Genomic DNA, 19,341 nt, shown 5'->3' with positions numbered 1-19,341 from the left:
TGAATTCCCTCCTGGCGTAGCACTAAATAGTGAAAGAGTTTTTAAATATGGGCTAGAACCAAGTTCAAAGTTTGGTAAGGCCCAAAAGTTTCCAGCCCAATCCACGTAGACTCTCTCCGTCCCACTCAGTACGGCACCATTCTTCCAAGTTCAAAATCAAACCAACGACTTTCCATCTCCATTTTAGCAGCCAATCAAAGCTCCAAAAGCGAAAAGCTTTCATTCTCATTTCTACCTCAAATCTCACTCATTTTTCTTTTAATTTTTATTTTTTTTCTCAACAAATAAAAATAAACCCAAAAATGGGAAAAAAATCGTTATCTTCTTCATCGCAATCGTGGTGGTGGAGAGGGTGGAGATATCTTCACCCGCAGCATAACCTGAGGAGGCCGCAGCTGTTGACACTCTTCATTATCTCCTTCGTTGCTCTCACATGGCTGCTCTCTGGCCTCGAATCTCTCAGTGTAGAGCACCAGGTTTTTTCCTTTTCTTTTTTGGATCATTTATGTAATTATGCATGCACCATGCTCATGCTATATATTCAGCTATTTGTATCAATATTCCAAAATAATTGGAGTAATTTTAGGAAATTGGAAAATCTGTGATGTCTGGCGTTTTTATTTGAATAGTTAGTGGTTTCAAGGTTGAATAAGGAACTAATAACTTTGAAGAATCAGGTAAAGATGAATTAATTAGATTAGAGTGTGGTGGAATTAATTGCAATTGAGAATTTTTTTTTTAGGGTGATTATTGATGAAAAATGGTAAATTGTAGCTAGCGAATGTGAAGAAGCATATAAGAAGTTGGAGCATTGTCGAGGAGGAGGATGATCCTCTCAATGTTGAACGAAGAAGAGCAGTTAAAGAGGCTATGATTCATGCTTGGACTTGTTACGAGATGTACGCATGGGGTCGTGATGAACTCCAGGTATGCTTCCTGCTTTAATGCTCAATCAATGCTCCATGTAACAGATTTCCTAACATATACATTGGTCGATAAATGCGGTAACATAACTTCATTGGTAACATAGCTTCATTATTAAGGGTTTTGCTTATTAGTGGATTCGAATACTACTACTCTAGTTTTGTTTTTTTATATAATAAACAACTTGAATAAAATTGAAATGCACCACAATGGGGACAGCATGTTGGCGAATGAATACTGCAACTCTAATAACTTAAACTCTCATTCTAAACAGCCACAAACAAGAGATGGTGTTGATAGTTTTGGCGGTCTAGGAGCAACTCTAGTGGATTCTCTTGATACATTGTACATAATGGGTCTTGACGAGCAATTCCAAAGAGCTAGAGAGTGAGTTTCTAACTGTTTTAATTTATCGCCCCCACAGATCATAGTTTCTCCACATATATGGCTGACACTTAACATGTATATAACTGTAAAAATACACATTCAGATTGAGAAAACACAATTGTAATTTGCAAATGGTTTTCTTGACAGGTTAGTTTTCTCAAATAGTTTTAGCTGTAATATCTGAATTTATTTTAATTATTGAATTTATTTTAATTATTCTGGTTAAGGTTTTACTTTTTCCATTCTTGAAGTAGTTTCACTTTGAGGTGGCTAATATTGATAATCATAAATTATTTCAGGTGGGTTGCAAAGTCGTTGAATTTCAACAAGAATTACGAGGCTAGTGTTTTTGAGACAACCATAAGGTTGCATTAGAAGGTTTAATTAATTCTATATAAATACCAAGTTACTTATTTCTTTTCTCGGATGTGGGAGAAGGGGCCGTACCTCATTTGGACAAGTTCCAGAATATTGTATTACATGTCAATTGCACCTGGTCATCTCCAGTGACTTACTCTTTTGTGGCTACTTTTGTGGAATGTAGAGTTATAGGTGGACTTCTTAGCGCATATGATCTCTCTGATGACAAAGTGTTCCTTGAAAAGGCTAGAGATATTGCAGATAGGTTGCTGCCTGCGTGGAATACACCCTCAGGAGTCCCCTATAACATAATAAACTTGAGATATGGGGATGCCCGTAACCCTCGGTGGACAGGGGTAAGTTCCAAACTTCTTTCTTTTGCTGATTGATATTCTTAGGTTGTTCTTCCCAGACCATCTATGGCATTGCCTGCTCCTTTTTGTTTTTATTTTTTAAGCTGAACATCAAATCGTTTGTACCATTTTTATTGTTTGCTTGTCTTAAAAAATGAAAACTATTAGTAACTGAATAATATCATTTACAAGATCAAAGATGGCTCAAGTAAATTTTCAATTCTGTATTTTATATATGTCTGAAGAGATGAAATGATCTATCAAATCTATACTCTTTGGTGTCTTCTTCCGAGTTTGAGCTACATGATCTATTAACTACTAAATCTCTAAATAACCGCAAAGGATCTACTAGTGTAGTGGTTTGGAGTATTCACTCCTTCAAGCAAGGTCCTGGGTTGGAGTCCTAGCATCTGTGTAGTGTGTGTGAGTTTAGTATGCTATCGCCCCTCTCAATAGGCAACGTCCTTAAAAAAATATCTCTAAATAACCATACATTTGCTTGGTGTTACCTAGGTTGTAAAGTCTGTATTCACACTAATTACTGTTTAAATTTCTGGGTTGTAACTATATGTTGCTAAGTTGAAGTAGGCATCTAAATGGCATCAGTTAAGAATCTTTTTCTAACATCATCAGACTATCTTTTTTGTTTATTTAAATATTTCCTGTTACTAGGGAAAAAGTATTCTGGCAGATGCTGGTTCAGAGCAGCTTGAATTTATTGCTCTATCTCAGAGGACAAATGATCCTAAGTACCAGCAGAAGGTGCTCTTTATGCTTTCACAATGTAGCTCAGAACGTAGATTTATTCCTGCCTATTTGATGAATAGCATTATCCTTACCATGGACTTATTGTTTTTATCCTCATATCTCAAGCTAATTTCTTTAGAATGCACAAACATTGTAAATGATAGATAGAATAACCCCTTGCTTCCTTTCCTCACTATAACTGTTTGCATGCTGATATTTCAGGTGGAATATGTCATTGAAGAGCTTCATAAAACCTTCCCTGCTGATGGATTGCTTCCCATATATATTGATCCTCACACTGGAATTACCTCATACTCAAAAATTTCCTTTGGTGCCATGGGTGATAGGTATTGAAACTTAGGAATCATTGTTATCCGTATTTGGTAAAAATGATTTTTTATTTATTTGAAAATTACTGTTAAAGGAGAGGAATCACAGGTTAGCCATGCCAGGCTTTATATGTGTGATCCAACCATTCTACTATTAATTGAGGCCTTGTAGATTCTGGGAAGAATTGGCTGTTGAACCAGAGTTTATGACTCTAGTTCAAGCTAGTGCTTACTTCCCTGACCTTTGATCCTGAAACTGTATTTCGTGAATTAGATTGAATTTTTGTGCTATTATTGGGATTCAACTGTAATGAGTTGAAATTGAATAATTATTTATAGATAATTTTTAAACAACGTTGATTGAAGTTGAAGGAAAGTTTTAGGTTATGAAAGTAAAACCATCAATTTTTGATTGATTTGCCTAGTTGAAATATGAAGTCAAATTATGGATTGTTTATTAAAAACTTCATAGTAGAAGACCATGACAGTCATGACTTTCACATGTCATGATCTCTAGAATTTTTTTCATGTTTCTCAATTATAAACAAATTACTAGGTTAAAGTATTCTGCTGTTGTTATTAAATATATATCTATCTATATCGTAAACTATCGGATCGGGTATTACTTAGATGTGAAACTTGCAGACCTCATTGGTTGTGATATTGATCTTTTGGGGGGAACGAAATCAAAGAATATATAGACTTGTAGAGAACCTCTATGTAGTTAACTATTAATTAATTGGACCTTCAAGGAACGAGCAGAGTACAAAAACGAAAGGTTTGAGTAACCCTCCGAGCTAGGGATATAAAAAAGGCTCCAAATTGAAAGCACATATTACCCAGTAACTTTCGGAGGGTTTATATCCATAGGTATTGCTGGCCAATTAATTTTCAAAATGTCTTTGTGGATGCAGCTTTTATGAATATCTACTCAAGGCTTGGATACAAGGGAACAAAACTGAATCTGTAACGCGCTACAGGTGAGAAGCTTTAGACATCAGTTAGTATGATGCATTAGTAGTATTTTGAATGACAGTTGATCCTGATGAATAGATGTACACAATTTTCATCATTTCACAGTTGGTAATGCTGAGACATGTCAGTCTTTTGCTTTTGCGCATGCCTGTTCATGTGTGCTCTCCTTCTTTTCTCTGATGAGTTATGACGATTTGTTATGACCTTTATTAATCTCATCTGAGGCAGTTAATTGAATCTCTGTTATGATAAAATCATTGCCTATCTATATTGGAATCAGAGAAATGTGGGAGACATCAATGAAGGGTCTGAAAAGCTTGATTCGGAGGACAACACCATCCTCATATGCATATATATGTGAGAAGACTGGAAGCTCGCTGTCCGATAAGGTAGTGTATGAATTAGCAGAATGTAGTGTTTGTCAATTAAATTGTGAACACTTTGGAGGGCTGTGCTTGGTGTATGCAGATGGATGAATTAGCTTGCTTTGCTCCTGGAATGTTGGCTTTAGGATCTACTGGCTATGGCCCTGATGAAGCTGAAAAGTTTTTATCCCTTGCTGAAGAGGTACCTTGGAGAAAGTATTTGAGTAGGCTCAGTTTATCCTCTTATGGATGGAAGTTTTGAAGCACCTGATTAATAATTGGCATGTCACCCAAAAAGAAAGAAAAAACGTATTAAATACTATAGTGTAGTAAACTGATGCTCCATAATTCTGATTAGGTACAGGGTACACTGATTTATACAAGGAGCGTAAGGAATAAATTTCTCCTCTGTCTTGCATAAAACATGTAAGAGTTGCTTTTATTTGAGACTGACACAAAAATTGAATAGAATATTCAAATTTCAGGGCCCATTTGGTAAACTTTTCGTTTTATTTTTGAGTTTTCATTTTTTGTTAGAGATAGAGAGGAAGTATATGGAAGAAAGAGAGGAATGAGGAAGGGTGAAGGAAGGGTGAAGGAAGGGTGGTGGGAGGGATGTGGAAGAAGTATGTATGGAATGCCATATAAAATAAAAACAGTTTTGGTTTGGAGTCATATGATGTTGTACAAAAACATTAAGTCAAAAAATAATTTGGTTTAACACAAATAAGTCCACAAAAGGCTGTGTACACAGGAAAATCAAACTGAACGTTTTTCATCATTTAAGGGGGAGATTTTCTCTGCAGAATCCCAAAGATTACCGCAAAAAATGATGTTATTGATAGAAAAGAAGGGGAAAAAAGCTGTTCTAGAGTGGACTGGAGATTAGAGGATTAGCAGTAGATACAGGAGCTCGAAGTGTGCATTGTCATACCTTACTACAGTCTACCCTAATGTCTTGGATTATCTTACCTTTAACTCTACCCTAATGTCTTGGTATGCAACCAAAATTGTTCATCTGTATTGATTTCAAGTGTTTGTAATGTTGCATCATTCAGATTCTATCAACCATAACATTATGGATGTGGATAAACCCTGCTCTTATTATTTCCAATTGTTTATGGATAACTTACCCTTTAGACTGGGGTAAAATTAAAATTTCATTTGCGAATGAAGAGGATTACTTAAAACTTAACTCATAGTGTCTATAACCACCTAAACTATACAGCGCTGCTTTCAGATTGTAATCTAATTTGGCTAACAAAGTTTCACAGCTTCTTAACCTTTACTATTCCAGTTTCGACAATCAATAAGCACAATCAAACGATAATTTTATCAGGTATCCAATAGCTTATGTCTTGAATTGCTATTTATCATGTAGCTTGCATGGACATGTTATAACTTTTACCAGACAACACCTACAAAATTGGCTGGAGAGAACTATTACTTCCCTGCTGGACAGGTCTTGTACTTCCATCCTTCTTATACTTTACACTAAGATGTTTTAGTAATTTTAGCTTGATATCAGAAAATTGCAGGACATGACCGTTGGAACATCATGGAGCATTTTGAGGCCGGAGACGGTGGAGTCACTGTTTTACCTATGGCGTTTAACTGGGAACAAAACTTACCAAGAATGGGGTTGGAATATTTTCCAAGCATTTGAAAAGAACTCTCGAGTAGATACAGGATATAGTGGACTTAAAGATGTAAGAACATGTCATGAAATGAACTTTATGTTATTTTCTTTGAATTCTGAGGTAGGTACTACATAGAAACACACGTATAATCAAGACTCACATGACTAAATGATTTTCATCATCTTGCACTATTATTTTCATTTTGAAAACTTCATTATGTTGCCTCCTGCTGCACCCTCACTACGTTCATGCAAAAAATAAATCAAAAGAAAATAGAAGGAAAGAAAGAAATATAAGGGAAGGTTACATATAAATGGACTGAAACCCTTTGCTACTCCTCACTCCTATGGTGTTGTAAGTGTCCATATATGTGCAATGTGGCTGGAATCTTTCCTAGACTGTGCAGTTTGGGATGGAGTTTTAGTTGCTTGCATGAATTGGAGATTGCAATTTCTCAGACTGGTTGGTTTGAATGAGAGTTCCCACATCTGAGTTGTATTTTCAGCATGTTTAAGAGTACTCTCTTTTCAGATATATGCAGCACTAAGTTAGGTTGTTGGTGAACTTAATATATGCCATGAACAAGAAAATTTTCTCATATTCCTTGGTGTGCTGCATATATGCCCTGAACCACTTGTATTTCTCATGGCATATATCTTGATGTGGTTGCAAAATAAATAACCAAATTGTTAAGATTTGGACTCTCTCCTTTTTTGTTTATACTGTATATGTTTAAATCCCTGAATACATTAATATTTATACTGAAGTATTTTAGCCAATTTTGCTCAGGTGAGTTCAGGTGAGAAAGACAATATGATGCAGAGCTTCTTCCTCGCAGAAACGCTGAAGTATCTCTATCTCCTCTTTTCACCTCCATCGTTTATCTCTTTGGATGAATGGGTTTTTAACACAGAAGCCCACCCTCTAAGGATCGCGACTCGACATGCTAATGGAGAGACTTATAGTACAATTGGACAAGATAGATTACAAGAAAGGTTCCATGGAAGGAAAGGTCGGTCAGGATCCTAATTAGTTCCCATACTTGATAAACTTCAAGTCCATAGGTCCCCATTTTCAACCAGATTTGAAGGCAATCAAGCAATTCAGTTATGTGGGGGTGATGGTGAACTGCTGTGCCGGAAACAGATGGGCTGCCCTTCAGCTCCTACTTGGTGTGTAACTATAGACTGTAGAATATTAGAACGGGTTCAATCCTCTATATTTCTATTCTGATGATGTGCTTATGGCCAAAATCCAGGATTTTGTTTCAGCCTTTCATTCTCTTTTCAGTATAAATCCTAAACCCTATATACCTCAAACCCTACGATTAAGAGATTTTGTTTCGGCCATAAGCATTGTATCATCACAGAAAATTTAAGTAGACTATATAGCAGCATTGTTGTAGTTGCAGAGGTTTACATCTTAGGATCAGAAACATTAAGGATGCCATGTAATAAACATTCGGATGATTCAACACCATATATAACACGTATTCTATGATCCATTGGATTCGATTAGATAGATTATGAACACAATGATCCAAACTTATGTCCAAAAGCAAGGGATCTTAAGGCCAGTTTCTCTCTCTTTTTGTCCTTTTTTTTTTTTTAATTATATATATTTTAAGATCATCACTCTCACCGGCCCCAAATAAAATTTGTAATGCTTGTTTTCTGTGAACACATGGTATATATCAATGATGTAGATACAGCTTTATGCATGGATTTTATGTGTATAAAGTTGTACAAGAATCAAAACTGTTGATTTGTAATCAGTACATAACTGAGTGACTGCATATTTCACAACTGTAACTGCAGCCAAAGAAGTCACTTTGTTTGTTTTTCTCCCCCTTTCTTTTGCAGAAAGGAGTCTCTTTGTGCTCATAAAAAAATTTCTACAAACAATCCCAGTTTCCGTATCATTATTAATGGTTTTGCAAGTTATGATTTCGAAGCCGAGACCTCTTTTTAACATGGAAGAAATTAAAATATCACTCACCTAATTAAGAGCTAGTTAATAAACCTTTTCATGAATTTTGGTCATCAAATAATGTGACATCTGACTTCATCATCACAGTATTTTGTTCATATATGAACAAATGAAACACAACATCATCAGAGAATGTTAATGATCAAAGGAATAGTTCCAGAGCAAATGATCAGAATTGTATATAAATAAACACTGCAAATTAATGATTAATTAATTAGATAGCGACAAGCAGAGCTTGTGCCTGAATGTTCCTCCATTTCACACACAGGTGGTCAAATCCAAGACAAGTGGAGGCTCAAAGATAAAATCGAGAAAATTTACAAGCCCAAGCAAAGAGACATTCCCTTCAACAACCCTACCAATACCAAAGAACCAAAAAAAAAAAAAAAAGTATGATCGAACAAAGCAAAAAGCAGCCCATCCATCCCCACCCACCTCACTTGCAATGATGACTTCAAGAGTGGGAGTGGGACTCTCTTATATATAAAAGTTCTTCAACTATCTATGCTCTCTATATATTATTGTATACTGACTCAAAAGGATCGATGATCACTAGCTAGCCCTTAAATTCCCATGCAAAATAAAAGTAGACGATATAATATATAATCTCTCTCTCTCTCTTTCTCTCTCACTCTCTCTCTCTCTCCTCACATAAGTATTTAAAGATGATGAAAGGAGAAAAAGTGTGATAATAGAATCTAGTACTATCTCTTGAGAGAGGTGATGGGTTTTGCACTGGCAAAGAGAATCCATGTTGGGAGCTTGAAAAGGTGAGCCAATATATACATGAGAGAGAGAGAGAGAGAGAGAGAGAGAGAGAGAGATATGGGCAATTTTTACATTAGGGGGATGTGTGTGTGTGTTTTTGTGTCAGCATGATAAGGCATGCGTTCTTCAAACTTCAAAGGGACCTTGTTTTGTTGTGTGGCATCAGAGACATTAAGGAATGTTAGGGGAATTGGGTTCTTTCCCCTTGGCGTTTTCCCACATTCCCTTCTATTCTCCCACATTCCAAAGGTTTATTTCATCTTTCTCTATAGTTGATTTATTATGTAACCTATAATAATATGTGCAATAATAAGGGGTTTATAATTGAAGTGGTTAAGAGCATTTACCCATGCATTTAAGGTTCTACATTCGATTTTCCCCCTCCCAATATCACTTGCATTTATAAAAATAAAATAAAAAAATAAAAAAAGTGCAGTCTTTGTGTTTAAAGTATAAACACTAAATTCAGTAACAATCCATACACGTTCGTGTTGATAATTTTCGAATAATCTCTATCAATATTTCGACGATTAACATTCTCTTTAAAAGTATCACATGCAAATGACACACAACTTTAAACCAAAAAATTGACAAAGTTAGATTATAAAATGGTACATTGTAACAAAATTTTAATTGATCTTTTACTAATAACCCTTCTTTTTAATTGCTTTGTCCTCTTAGTGGGAATTCATGTTTAAGACAGAGAAAGGGAATTAACATAGCAGGGAGAGCCCAATATATAGAGAGCCTCAAAGACATAAAAATGTGAGATACGGATAAAGCTTTTTTCGATTCGATCCTCTATCCAAGGATTTAAATAAAAATAAAACCGAAATATAATTATTATTTACTGAATAAAGAGATCCAAAAACAGATGTAAAAGGTGGAAGAAAACTTTTGACTATAATAGTGGTCTGTACACTTACAGTACCTTTTTGGTCCTAATTGAATAACGTGACCTCCAAAGCTTTTGCCTCAAAGTTACTGCCACACATATATATTAGGGGATTATTTGGTCATTAACCATTTTTTTGGTATAGTAGATCTTCGAAGAACTGTGTACTTCGGATATAGAAAATACTTCCCTTCTTTTTTTGTAAGGAGGAATTCTTACATTCCTGTCAATGACATATTGTGTAAAAGTTTTGTATTTTTTATTTTTCATGAATTAGTTTTGTACATGTATCAAACCGTAATTTGCAGGAAGGAAACACGCAATATCCTTTGAATTTACTGGACATAACAGTTTTAAATATCTTCTGAATTAGTTTGCTAATTGACCAAAAAAAAGAGTCTATTATTTGTATGTGGTTTATATCTGATTATGTAGTGCAATTAGTACAAGTTGTTCATAACAAAAATCCACTTTCTCTTTTCTTTCTTGCTTTCACTCTAACATTGATCACCATGACTGCTAGGGGTGAGTATGTGAGCTGGAAACTTCTGATTGGTTCTCTTCATATCTCCAATTATACCTAGCTAAAATTTAACTTGAAATACATTTAAGTCTTCTTGTTGTAAAACATACAGAAAATAGAATAAAATTGTGTTGCTCTTTTCTTTTTCCTTATCTTATCTTTTCCAAGCACTTAAATGTATGGTCCTTGAGAGGAGAAGAGGGGAAGAGGGTGCCATCATTGGCTATATAGCCTATAAATGTGTTGACTTGGCGACATATGCAATAGGTGTCCTTTATTCTGCCCCCAAAATGTTAACTGTGTAGCAATGTGATGTCTAGTAGTGTAGTGGCTGCAAACCATACCATCTCATAGTAATTAAGTTGAAACATCTTGAACTTAAATAGTTGGATATGTGTTTTACAACTTAAGAATTTCCATAGCTATTAGGTTCATGTTGTGCATAAGAATATTATAACATTTATGTTTTATGTCTTCATCTTAAAATAGTTGAAAGACTCGATCCTCTCTTCTTTTGATTCAAGGGAGGGAAAAATAAAACTTAAAACTTGAATTCTGACCAATAATGAGTGTGAGGAATAAGTACTCTACTCTTGGAATTGTATAAGCCCTAGATCGACTCCTCTATATTTTATTTTATTGTTTTTTTAGAATCAGCGATAAGTTTTATTGATGGGGAAAAGTAAACAAGTACAAAAACCGGACTATGTTCTACAGGATTAGGCTAATATCTCTACACATAAAAGTTCAGTCATCGGACTAAACAAGTGGTCTACCCTCTCGACCACAAAACAAGCCCTGATAGAGCACACCCCCCCCCCCAAGTCCCCTAGAATCATACCCGAAAAAACTACTTGTTACAATCCTCAAATAGAACATCTAAACTAAAATCATATGGTTTTTAAAACCAAATAGAAGGACTTTCGCAGTGCAGTGCAAACTTCATACGTAATGGCATTACATGCGTGGGTATTTTATTTGTAGCTTGATTCAAGGTTTTAATTACTACAATGGCACCAAACATTATTGTGATCGCATTAATCTATATTTCAATTGAAAGATGTTAATTATTTGCTTTAATTCAAATATTTCATCTAGTCAAAAATCTCAAGGCCTTCATTCTGTTATTTTTTTTATATTTAAAAAAAAAAAAAGGAAGAAAAAAGTAAGAACTATTGTATTACACTCAATCATCTTTACTTCTCATTTAAGGGTAAGAATTTTGTACCACGGGTAGTTGGTATCTCTCAAATCTTTGTCAATGTCACCCCGACTGGTCTGAATTAAATATAGGCATACAGGCAGTGACATGCAGATTTTTATTCCCGTTGAGATTTACTCTATATATATATGTTGTTTTTTTTCTTTCTTGACAGAGATGGATTGACAATATGTTGATGTAAATTTTATGGAATCTTTTCAGATTAACATCGTGTTCTTCTTGTCCCTTCAGAGACATCGGATAACGCCTTTGTTTAACTCTTCTTTGCTATTGACCAAAAAACAAAAACTCTTCTTTGCTTTCTTCGATTCAATAATAATATAATACCAAAAAATACAAAATGGCGAAGAATAAGAAGACCTAATTTTTACGATTTTGATTTGGGTCATCACCTTCTAATATTCTTCTTTTACTTTGACTCAAAAACGCTCTCCTTCCGTTAAAGTATGGGGTAAAGGCTGAGCAATGAGCTACATTGCCCGTTCATATTACCCCCTATATGCTTGAGTGGTTATGTGTTGTCAGTAGCTACAAGTTTGGAAGCTTTACTATTTTTGGATGAATCTAATATATTTGCTTAGTTTAATCATAACGATTATAGAATAGTACGGTAGTACGATTACATGGTACATCACGTCCGCCTATATTTAGTGAATAAATTTGATGACTCTAACATTATTATTAAGTACCGAGATTACATGTATATATATTGGGGTGGTCCATGTTAATTGTATGGCATGCAATGCAATGGGGGATTCATTTACGCAACATATACTGCTAACAAGCCCCGTGAGAAGTCTATTCCAAAGCTAGCAACTTGACGCACATTGTGGGAAAGGCCTAGTTTAAACCCATCACATACTTCTGAGCAGTGATCAGTTTGAAGGGTCTATTTTAAAACCAGCACAAGTCTGAGGCAGGTTTTGTTTTGTTGTGGCCTTTGGCTAGCAGCTAGAAGCTTAGACTTAGAGGGTACTTGCTAGCTAGGCTTTGTTTTGTTGTGTACATATATGCCATCCCAATGTCTACTTCTCTGCCTTTTGTCCTTCAATTATAAATGGAGGTAGCTAGCTCAGCAGATCAGACATGGAAGTAAGCTTTTGTCCATCAATTATTATCAGCTCACAGCTGCATATCGGGAGAGTTCTAGCTACATGCCTGCCTGACCATCTTTCTGTTAGCAATTTGCTTTTTTTATTTTTGTATTATTCCTAACTGTCAGAAAAATTGGAGAGAAAGAAATGCCCAAAAGAGAATAAAACAGGCTATATGTACAAAAATATATCTGTCCTACTGTCATGAATTTGGGAACTTGCTCTTTTTTTACTCTACTTTTTTTCTTTCTTTTTCTTTTTTTTTTTTTTTTTGGGGTTGACGTAGGAACTTGATTGTTTTGGTGTTTTACTTGCTCAGGGATTGTAAGTTTTAATAGGGGATCTGACCAAAAAGGAAGAAGAAGTTCATTTTAGGAGTAAAAGGCATTGATGTAGAGCAATAAAAGACATTGTCTCTCTCTCTCTCTCTCTCTCTCTCTCTCTCTCTCAACAATTTTTAGGTACTAAAATCTTTTAAATTTTTTTTAAGTTTCAGTCAAAATCAGGACATAAGGAATTAGTTTAGCGCTACGTACGGTTCTCCAATCGTAACAACAGTAATTTCACAAGGCCGGGGAGAAATCTTTCTTCATAGATACAAGACATTCGTTGCTGGTCTAAAAAAGATCTTATCCTGTGGGCGTTAGCGGACGTTTTTCATTCTTCAACCGGTCCTTAGTAGCGTTTCCAAAGTCAACCTAACCGGTTACTTTTTGTGGAGACGCTCTAAAACAGGCCTATAGGAGTTCATGCATGCAGGACCTCTACTAATTTTGTTTAAGCATATATTGATTCCACAAATGCAACTTTATAACTAAGACTGATCTATCAACTCCCCAAATCCTCAATATTATAACTAAAAACTTATCATCAATTTACAAAAGCTGATCTCATCCATTTGATGAGGAGATGTAACTGTGAAGCCATCTTTGGCAAGCTTGTTTTTTTTTTGGGTGTCAATATCTGTAAGACTATAGTCATTAGAATCTCCTTTTCCCTCATCGATCAAAGCCAAGGTGTATGATATAAGTGTCAGCAAGTTGTTCCATAAATTTTATGAAGTTCTTTTGTTTCTTTTTGGAGCAAAAAAGATGAAAAAGGGTGAGAGAAAATTCATGTTCAAACTTCATGGGGATTAGGGAGCAAAAGAAGATACAGTGGCAGTAATGATGATATGGGTTGGGCTGTCAAATATTTGTCTATCGGCAATCGGCATGCAAATATGCAAGAGAGAGAGAGAGAGAGAGAGAGAGAGAGAGAGAGAGAGAGAGAGAGAGAGAGAGAATTGAAAGAAACTGGAGAAAGAAAAAAAAGCAAAGAAGGGAAAGGAACATACTTTGATCAAAATACCTTTTTCTTTTCTTTTTTATGTTTTCTTTCACTTTCTTTACTTTCCGGTCACCCACTTTAATCGGTCTCTTAGATTTCAGTAACAAAAGCGTTAAAAACTATCTGCACTGCACTGCAGGAGGCCTCTCTTTCTCCATTTCCTTTACCCCTTTTTCCATGGCTTATTATTCCATATTGCAATCTGTCTAGCTATTATATTTTGACTGTAAATCACCAATATTCCTACCTTAATTTATATACTCTTTGCATGGATTAGATCATTTATGGAAAATTTTCCATGAAATTTAATTTAATTTACCATCTTATTTAAATTTTTTACCTTTCAAACACTCTAAACGTTGCCCCTTTAAACTCACTCAATTTTCGACTGAAAGTTTTGACTTCATTTATACTCAACTCATAGTGACATGTTACCTGATTAATCAGATGTTAATAGTGACATGTTAAGTTTTCTTATGTTCTGACTCGTTGTCTGAGATTGCGCATGCAGTCGCCGCTTATGTTGGAGAAAAACTTACTTATATCAGGGATACCATTGTAACGCTATCCTGAGTCAATCACTCATTGCCATATATTTTAATTTTTAGACTTGGCAATTCGTAATAGATTTAGGATACCGCCACGGTGTACTTTTAATTTAAGTTCTTCTCTTTATGTTGCTAGAAATAGTGGTTGTCATCAAGATGTAAACCTTATTACTCGTTTTTAATGAAAGTTTCCATCACTTTTAACCAAAACAATAATAATAAATTAAAATTAGGTGTAGTGCAAAGTGTAAGTTTGATTCGGTTAATTAGTTCAACATCCGGCCTATATACAACCATTTATTTATTTATGGTATTAAACCAAAATACTTGTTTGCAGTTCATGTCTTATTTCTAGGGCTTTTTCACCAAATGATTCAGGATATGATTTCTGGATCATAAAAATCATGAAAATCATGTCCCTTTGCTTCTCATGATCGATCAAGTTAAAAAAATTCAAGCACGTACCATGTTATAATTCTGATGAAGAAAAAGGTTGGAATAATCACATAATTATGCCACACGTGGGACTCAATTATTTCAGTCACAGTGGCTGTCTTCAGATCTCCATTCTAGACGTGCATGCCACATTATCAAGAAGGAATAAGTAGTTTAGGAAAGGGAAGCAATACAATATATATTTGTGGTGTGAGTATTAAAATAGGCCTTCTCAAGTATATTCGCATGAAAAAATTTCGGACGAAATTCTTTTATTTGTCTTTAAGTTGAGAAAACTTATTCTTAAAAAACAATTATTCATGCGTGGTTTTTTCTCAACCAATCAAGATGGAGTCAGTCTTGGTCAACTCTCCCTCTAGAGCTTTTCCTTTTCTTACTCGAGTGTTTTTTAAGAGAGGTGTATGTTTTGAGTCACCTGGAATGGCCAAGTGACAAGAGTTTCAGTTGTCAATCCTGCAAGAAGACAAGAAATGGTCACTGAAAAGTGGTGGTGGGAGAGCCACTGTCACTAGGGTTGTGCATTAAAATTGGAATATCAAAACCGAACCAAAATCATGCTAAATTATGCCAATTTCATGTTGCTTCGTTTGGTGTTGAAGTGTAAACGGGATGATATCGTGTCATCCCGTTACTATTTGACACAACATCGGTTCCATATTTTTGATCCCGTTTGGTGTCATACCGTACCGAACAGTGTTTTGAAGTTTTAATTCCCATTTTCAATTTCCTTCTCCCCCCATTCGTTGTGATCTTCTTCCTCCTTCTAATTCTTTCTTTCTTTTCTTTCTTCTCCTCTTTCTTTCTCATTTCTCGATTCCAAGGCTTGATTGAATCGATCGATCTTCTTCTTCTCTTCCTCTCTATCTATCTGGGAACTCTCTCTTCTACTCCTATCTCTCTCTGTGTGTGTCTGTGTACGGTGTACGTGCCCTAATTCTCAAATCCCCAATCGATCTCTCTCTCTCTCTCTCTCTCTCTCTCTCTCTCTCTCTCTCTCTCTCTCTCTCTCTCTCTCTCTCCTCCTCCATCAATTTGAACCCTAATTCCCAAATCCTCCATCAATTCAAAATTTGGAGCTCAACCCTAGCCCGAAGCCTAACCCTTCTATGTGAATGTATATATCATATAATTTGGGAGGTCTTGAATCAAGACTCTTGAATCTTGATTGTTTGTAAACTTTGTATCAGGCTTTATTTATAAAAATTGCAAGATTTCTGAAAATTTTGCAGGATTTTTTACGAATCATACTGGTCCTGTTTGGGTCCAGTATGGTTTGAACGTGTTCTCAAAAACTCTCATCCCGTGTCATCCAGTCCTGATTCCCTTATCTGGGATTGACACTGGGATGACCTCCATCTCGTGTCATCCTGTACCGTGCCCAGCCCTAACTATCACCCCCCAAATTCACACCAAATTGACTAAAAGAACAATTAAGTCAAACTCATTACATTCCTTATGTGTTTAGTAACATGTGCTTCTCGTATGTAACACATGAGTTTTGGAATGATTCAAATTCCTGACTTATCCTGCGTTAACTAACACATAAGGAATAAAAAAAAATTATGTGGTTTCCAGGTTCATAATCAAATACCCTCAAAATCTGGAATGAAATCAACTAAGAGGAGTCCAATTCCAATTCCTTGATTCCCTATCTAAGTTTCCCGATTCATGGTTTCCCCCATTCATGGTAACTAAACATACCCTAAGGCCTCGTTTGATTTGCTAAAAAGATTTTATGGGAAATAATTTCCCATGTCTTTTCCAAAGAGATGTGAAATTGATGATTCTTTTATCATATTTGGTAATGCTAGGAAAATAACCAGGAAATACCACTTTATTTTCTTTCCCATATTTGGTTTGCGTAGGAATGTAAACAAAGTTTGTTTAATTTTTCAATTATACCCATATGAAATCAAATAAAAAATAATAATGCATTTAATGTTATATTGTAATTCTAAATTGTTAATGGGCACAAAATGATCATGAAAAATGTGCATTTAATGTTGAGTCATTTTCCTATATTTTCCCATGTATCAAGTAACACTTACCAAACATGAGAAATCAATGATTTCCTATTCCCAAGTCTCATTTCTCATTAACTAAACGCACCCTAAAAGTAATGTGAGTATGATTGATAGAATCCATGATTGATATGGGATTGACGCATGGATAGTGTAGATGTCCAAAAATGAATTCAACTTAGGTGAGATGTCTTTAGCCTCAAGTATCCTTTTAGTTGGTGAGGCTGGATCTGAAAGGTATTGAAGGATCGATGAGGGTAATGATACTGGTTTGGTGAGAACCTGTTATGCTTATGTATAAGTCTAGAAGTAATGTGGTAGAGGAAGGGCAAGATGAGGAAAACGTACATGGGGGGCGATGCTCTATACATAGAGAAAGGGTGCGAGACCCTTTGTAATATTTCAATGTGGGATTATAGACATGGCACTAGGTGATGATACATTGAGTTCTTTGCTTGGGATAAAAATGGGTCTTAGGGGTAATCGGCCTACATGTCGTTGAGTTGGAGTGGGCGGCAAGGGGCTCCGCGCTCCTCATGTGGTGTCGTTCGGCAACACAGATGCGGGGCTCTAATGTGGTTTGTTTGACATGTGAGGTTGCTCGGTCGGACAAATCCTCCTGGCAAATGACAATCCAAATTTTCGAAGGGAAAAATATTTTTTGTCATGCTCAGTCAGCCAAATCTTAATACTGTATTATAGTTTAGAGTTATCTATATTGTAATATTGTAGTATGTATGCCCTCAAAGCCCTACCAATAATATATAGCATAATTTTGAGAATTTTCTCCATGACATTGGATTTCAGATTGGTTTTCTTTGTGAATCCAAGGTGTCAGCTCAGTTTTTAGTTTATATGTGATAGAAGGGCTTAAGCTGCTGCTTTGGCATTCACAATTTCTAAATAGTGTACACCAATTTTGACCATAATTTTGGCATTCAAAAGGAAAAGAAAAGGATAACGAAAGAGCTGGTCCTGAGGCAAGAGATACCACAAATTATTAACAGATTTCAAAAACAATACGACATATTTATTTATTAAGAAAATGAGAAAGAAAAGAAAAATAGATAAAGGAGGCAGTCCCCGAGGCAAAGGAGTTGGAATGTAATGTGAGTACGTAAAAAAGGGTGGGGAATTGGAGTTGGAATTGGAAAAGAAAAGGGAAAAAGCAAAAGATGGATTGAAGAGAGAGAGAGAGAGAGAGAGAGAGAGAGAGAGAGAGAGGCAGAAGGCAGAGGCAGCCATAAACATGTCATATGATAGGATTTGTGTCCGGAGACATTTATTGTATAAAGTTGCACGCTTTCTTTTCACCTCTTCAAAAATCTGTCTCTATTCCCTATTATTTACTTTTTCAGTCACCCACTCAGCTGTGACTCTTTGACTGGAATTGTACACATCTACTATGCTGTGCAAATCCCTTCCTCAAATATAAATATTCTACACAAACATTAACTTATTTATCATGCACAAACGTCTTGTTCAACATGCATTATTAGGGTTAAATGCGATTAGTATGTGATGCGACTATCATAACATGTTCACATTCAAATTAGGGTTTAAATCTTAAAGGTGTTAAATGTGACTATCATAACATGATTACTTTCAAATATTTAACATATTCCAAAATTACTTCTTACCAGATTCTCCGATAACATAATATATTTATATTATATGGTATAGAAAAATTTAGGAGAAGGAGAGGCTACTCCCACACCCAGAACCATGGCAAACCTGAGACCTAGAGCTAATTGACTGACGCAAGAAACCATTATCCCCCTCTGCACCCCGGTATGGAATTACAGAAGACATTTTCTAAATTACCCACCAACATGGGACTGCTGGCAATGAGTATCAAACTCGATTGGAGCTCAACTCACACCTTGCACCATACCAACTGAACGAACCCATGTTGGTCATAACATGTTTATATTGTCAACTCTAATATAATTAGTATAATTTGATAACATAACATAATTGATTGTTAAGGAAATTACTCTGGCACTATTCATTTTGCATATATATAATTTCGTGTTTTGCAAGATGCATTGTTCACGTGAATCAAAGGGTCCACTTGCTTTCCTTATCAAACACTGTCTATGTGTGACCCCATGCACCAACATTCTCATCTCTCTTTTTCTTTCTTTTCGTCACATTCCCATCTAGAATTCAGAAAGGTAGGGGGTTTATTTTTGTTCATCGGCTAGCAACAGCCTATGGCAATCACCCGATTTAATTTGTATTGTGTCTCTTCCTCGAAATGACCTTTGGCAATAAGAATTTTCTTGCATCATGCTTTTTTATAAAGCTATTATCTATTTGGGTGAGGCCCTCCAATTAGGTGTCTTAGGTCAGAGCCATAGCTATCCCTATCAATCACTTTTTTTTTTGGGACAAACAGATCAATTTAATTTCA

General features: G+C 35.5%; 1 protein-coding gene across 5 annotated transcripts; it reads left to right on the top strand.

Moving 5' to 3' along the window:
- The first annotated feature begins 196 nt into the window (after positions 1-196).
- LOC117614936 (mannosyl-oligosaccharide 1,2-alpha-mannosidase MNS1-like) lies at positions 197-7,597 on the top strand. Of its 5 annotated transcripts, none has more exons than XM_034343878.1 (14): positions 197-476; positions 630-677; positions 775-927; positions 1,199-1,311; positions 1,611-1,676; positions 1,856-2,027; positions 2,697-2,786; positions 2,994-3,118; positions 4,015-4,080; positions 4,356-4,464; positions 4,544-4,642; positions 5,822-5,902; positions 5,979-6,149; positions 6,870-7,597. In XM_034343878.1, the coding sequence occupies exons 1-14, from the start codon at positions 303-305 to the stop codon at positions 7,107-7,109; spliced, it is 1,707 nt and encodes a 568-aa protein (XP_034199769.1). In that variant the 5' UTR covers positions 197-302; the 3' UTR covers positions 7,110-7,597. The 5 variants fall into 5 exon arrangements, with proteins under 5 accessions (XP_034199769.1, XP_034199765.1, XP_034199766.1 ...); XM_034343877.1 differs by having other exon boundaries at positions 362-476; positions 587-677; XM_034343874.1 differs by lacking the exon at positions 630-677.
- The last annotated feature ends 11,744 nt before the right edge of the window (positions 7,598-19,341 follow it).

Source organism: Prunus dulcis, chromosome 1 (assembly GCF_902201215.1).
Source record: "Prunus dulcis chromosome 1, ALMONDv2, whole genome shotgun sequence".
NCBI lineage: Eukaryota > Viridiplantae > Streptophyta > Magnoliopsida > Rosales > Rosaceae > Prunus > Prunus dulcis.
The sequence above is the reverse complement of the archived record's forward strand: the minus strand, read 5'-3'. Positions and strand labels throughout refer to the sequence as shown.

Bases quoted from the DNA above. Each gene is read 5' to 3' on its own strand.
- LOC117614936 (XM_034343878.1), top strand. From the start codon at position 303: ATGGGAAAAAAATCGTTATCTTCTTCATCGCAATCGTGGTGGTGGAGA. The intron at 1,677-1,855 runs GTTGCATTAGAA...TGTGGAATGTAG, and splicing joins GTTTTTGAGACAACCATAAG to AGTTATAGGTGGACTTCTTA. The intron at 3,119-4,014 runs GTATTGAAACTT...TTGTGGATGCAG, and splicing joins TTTGGTGCCATGGGTGATAG to CTTTTATGAATATCTACTCA.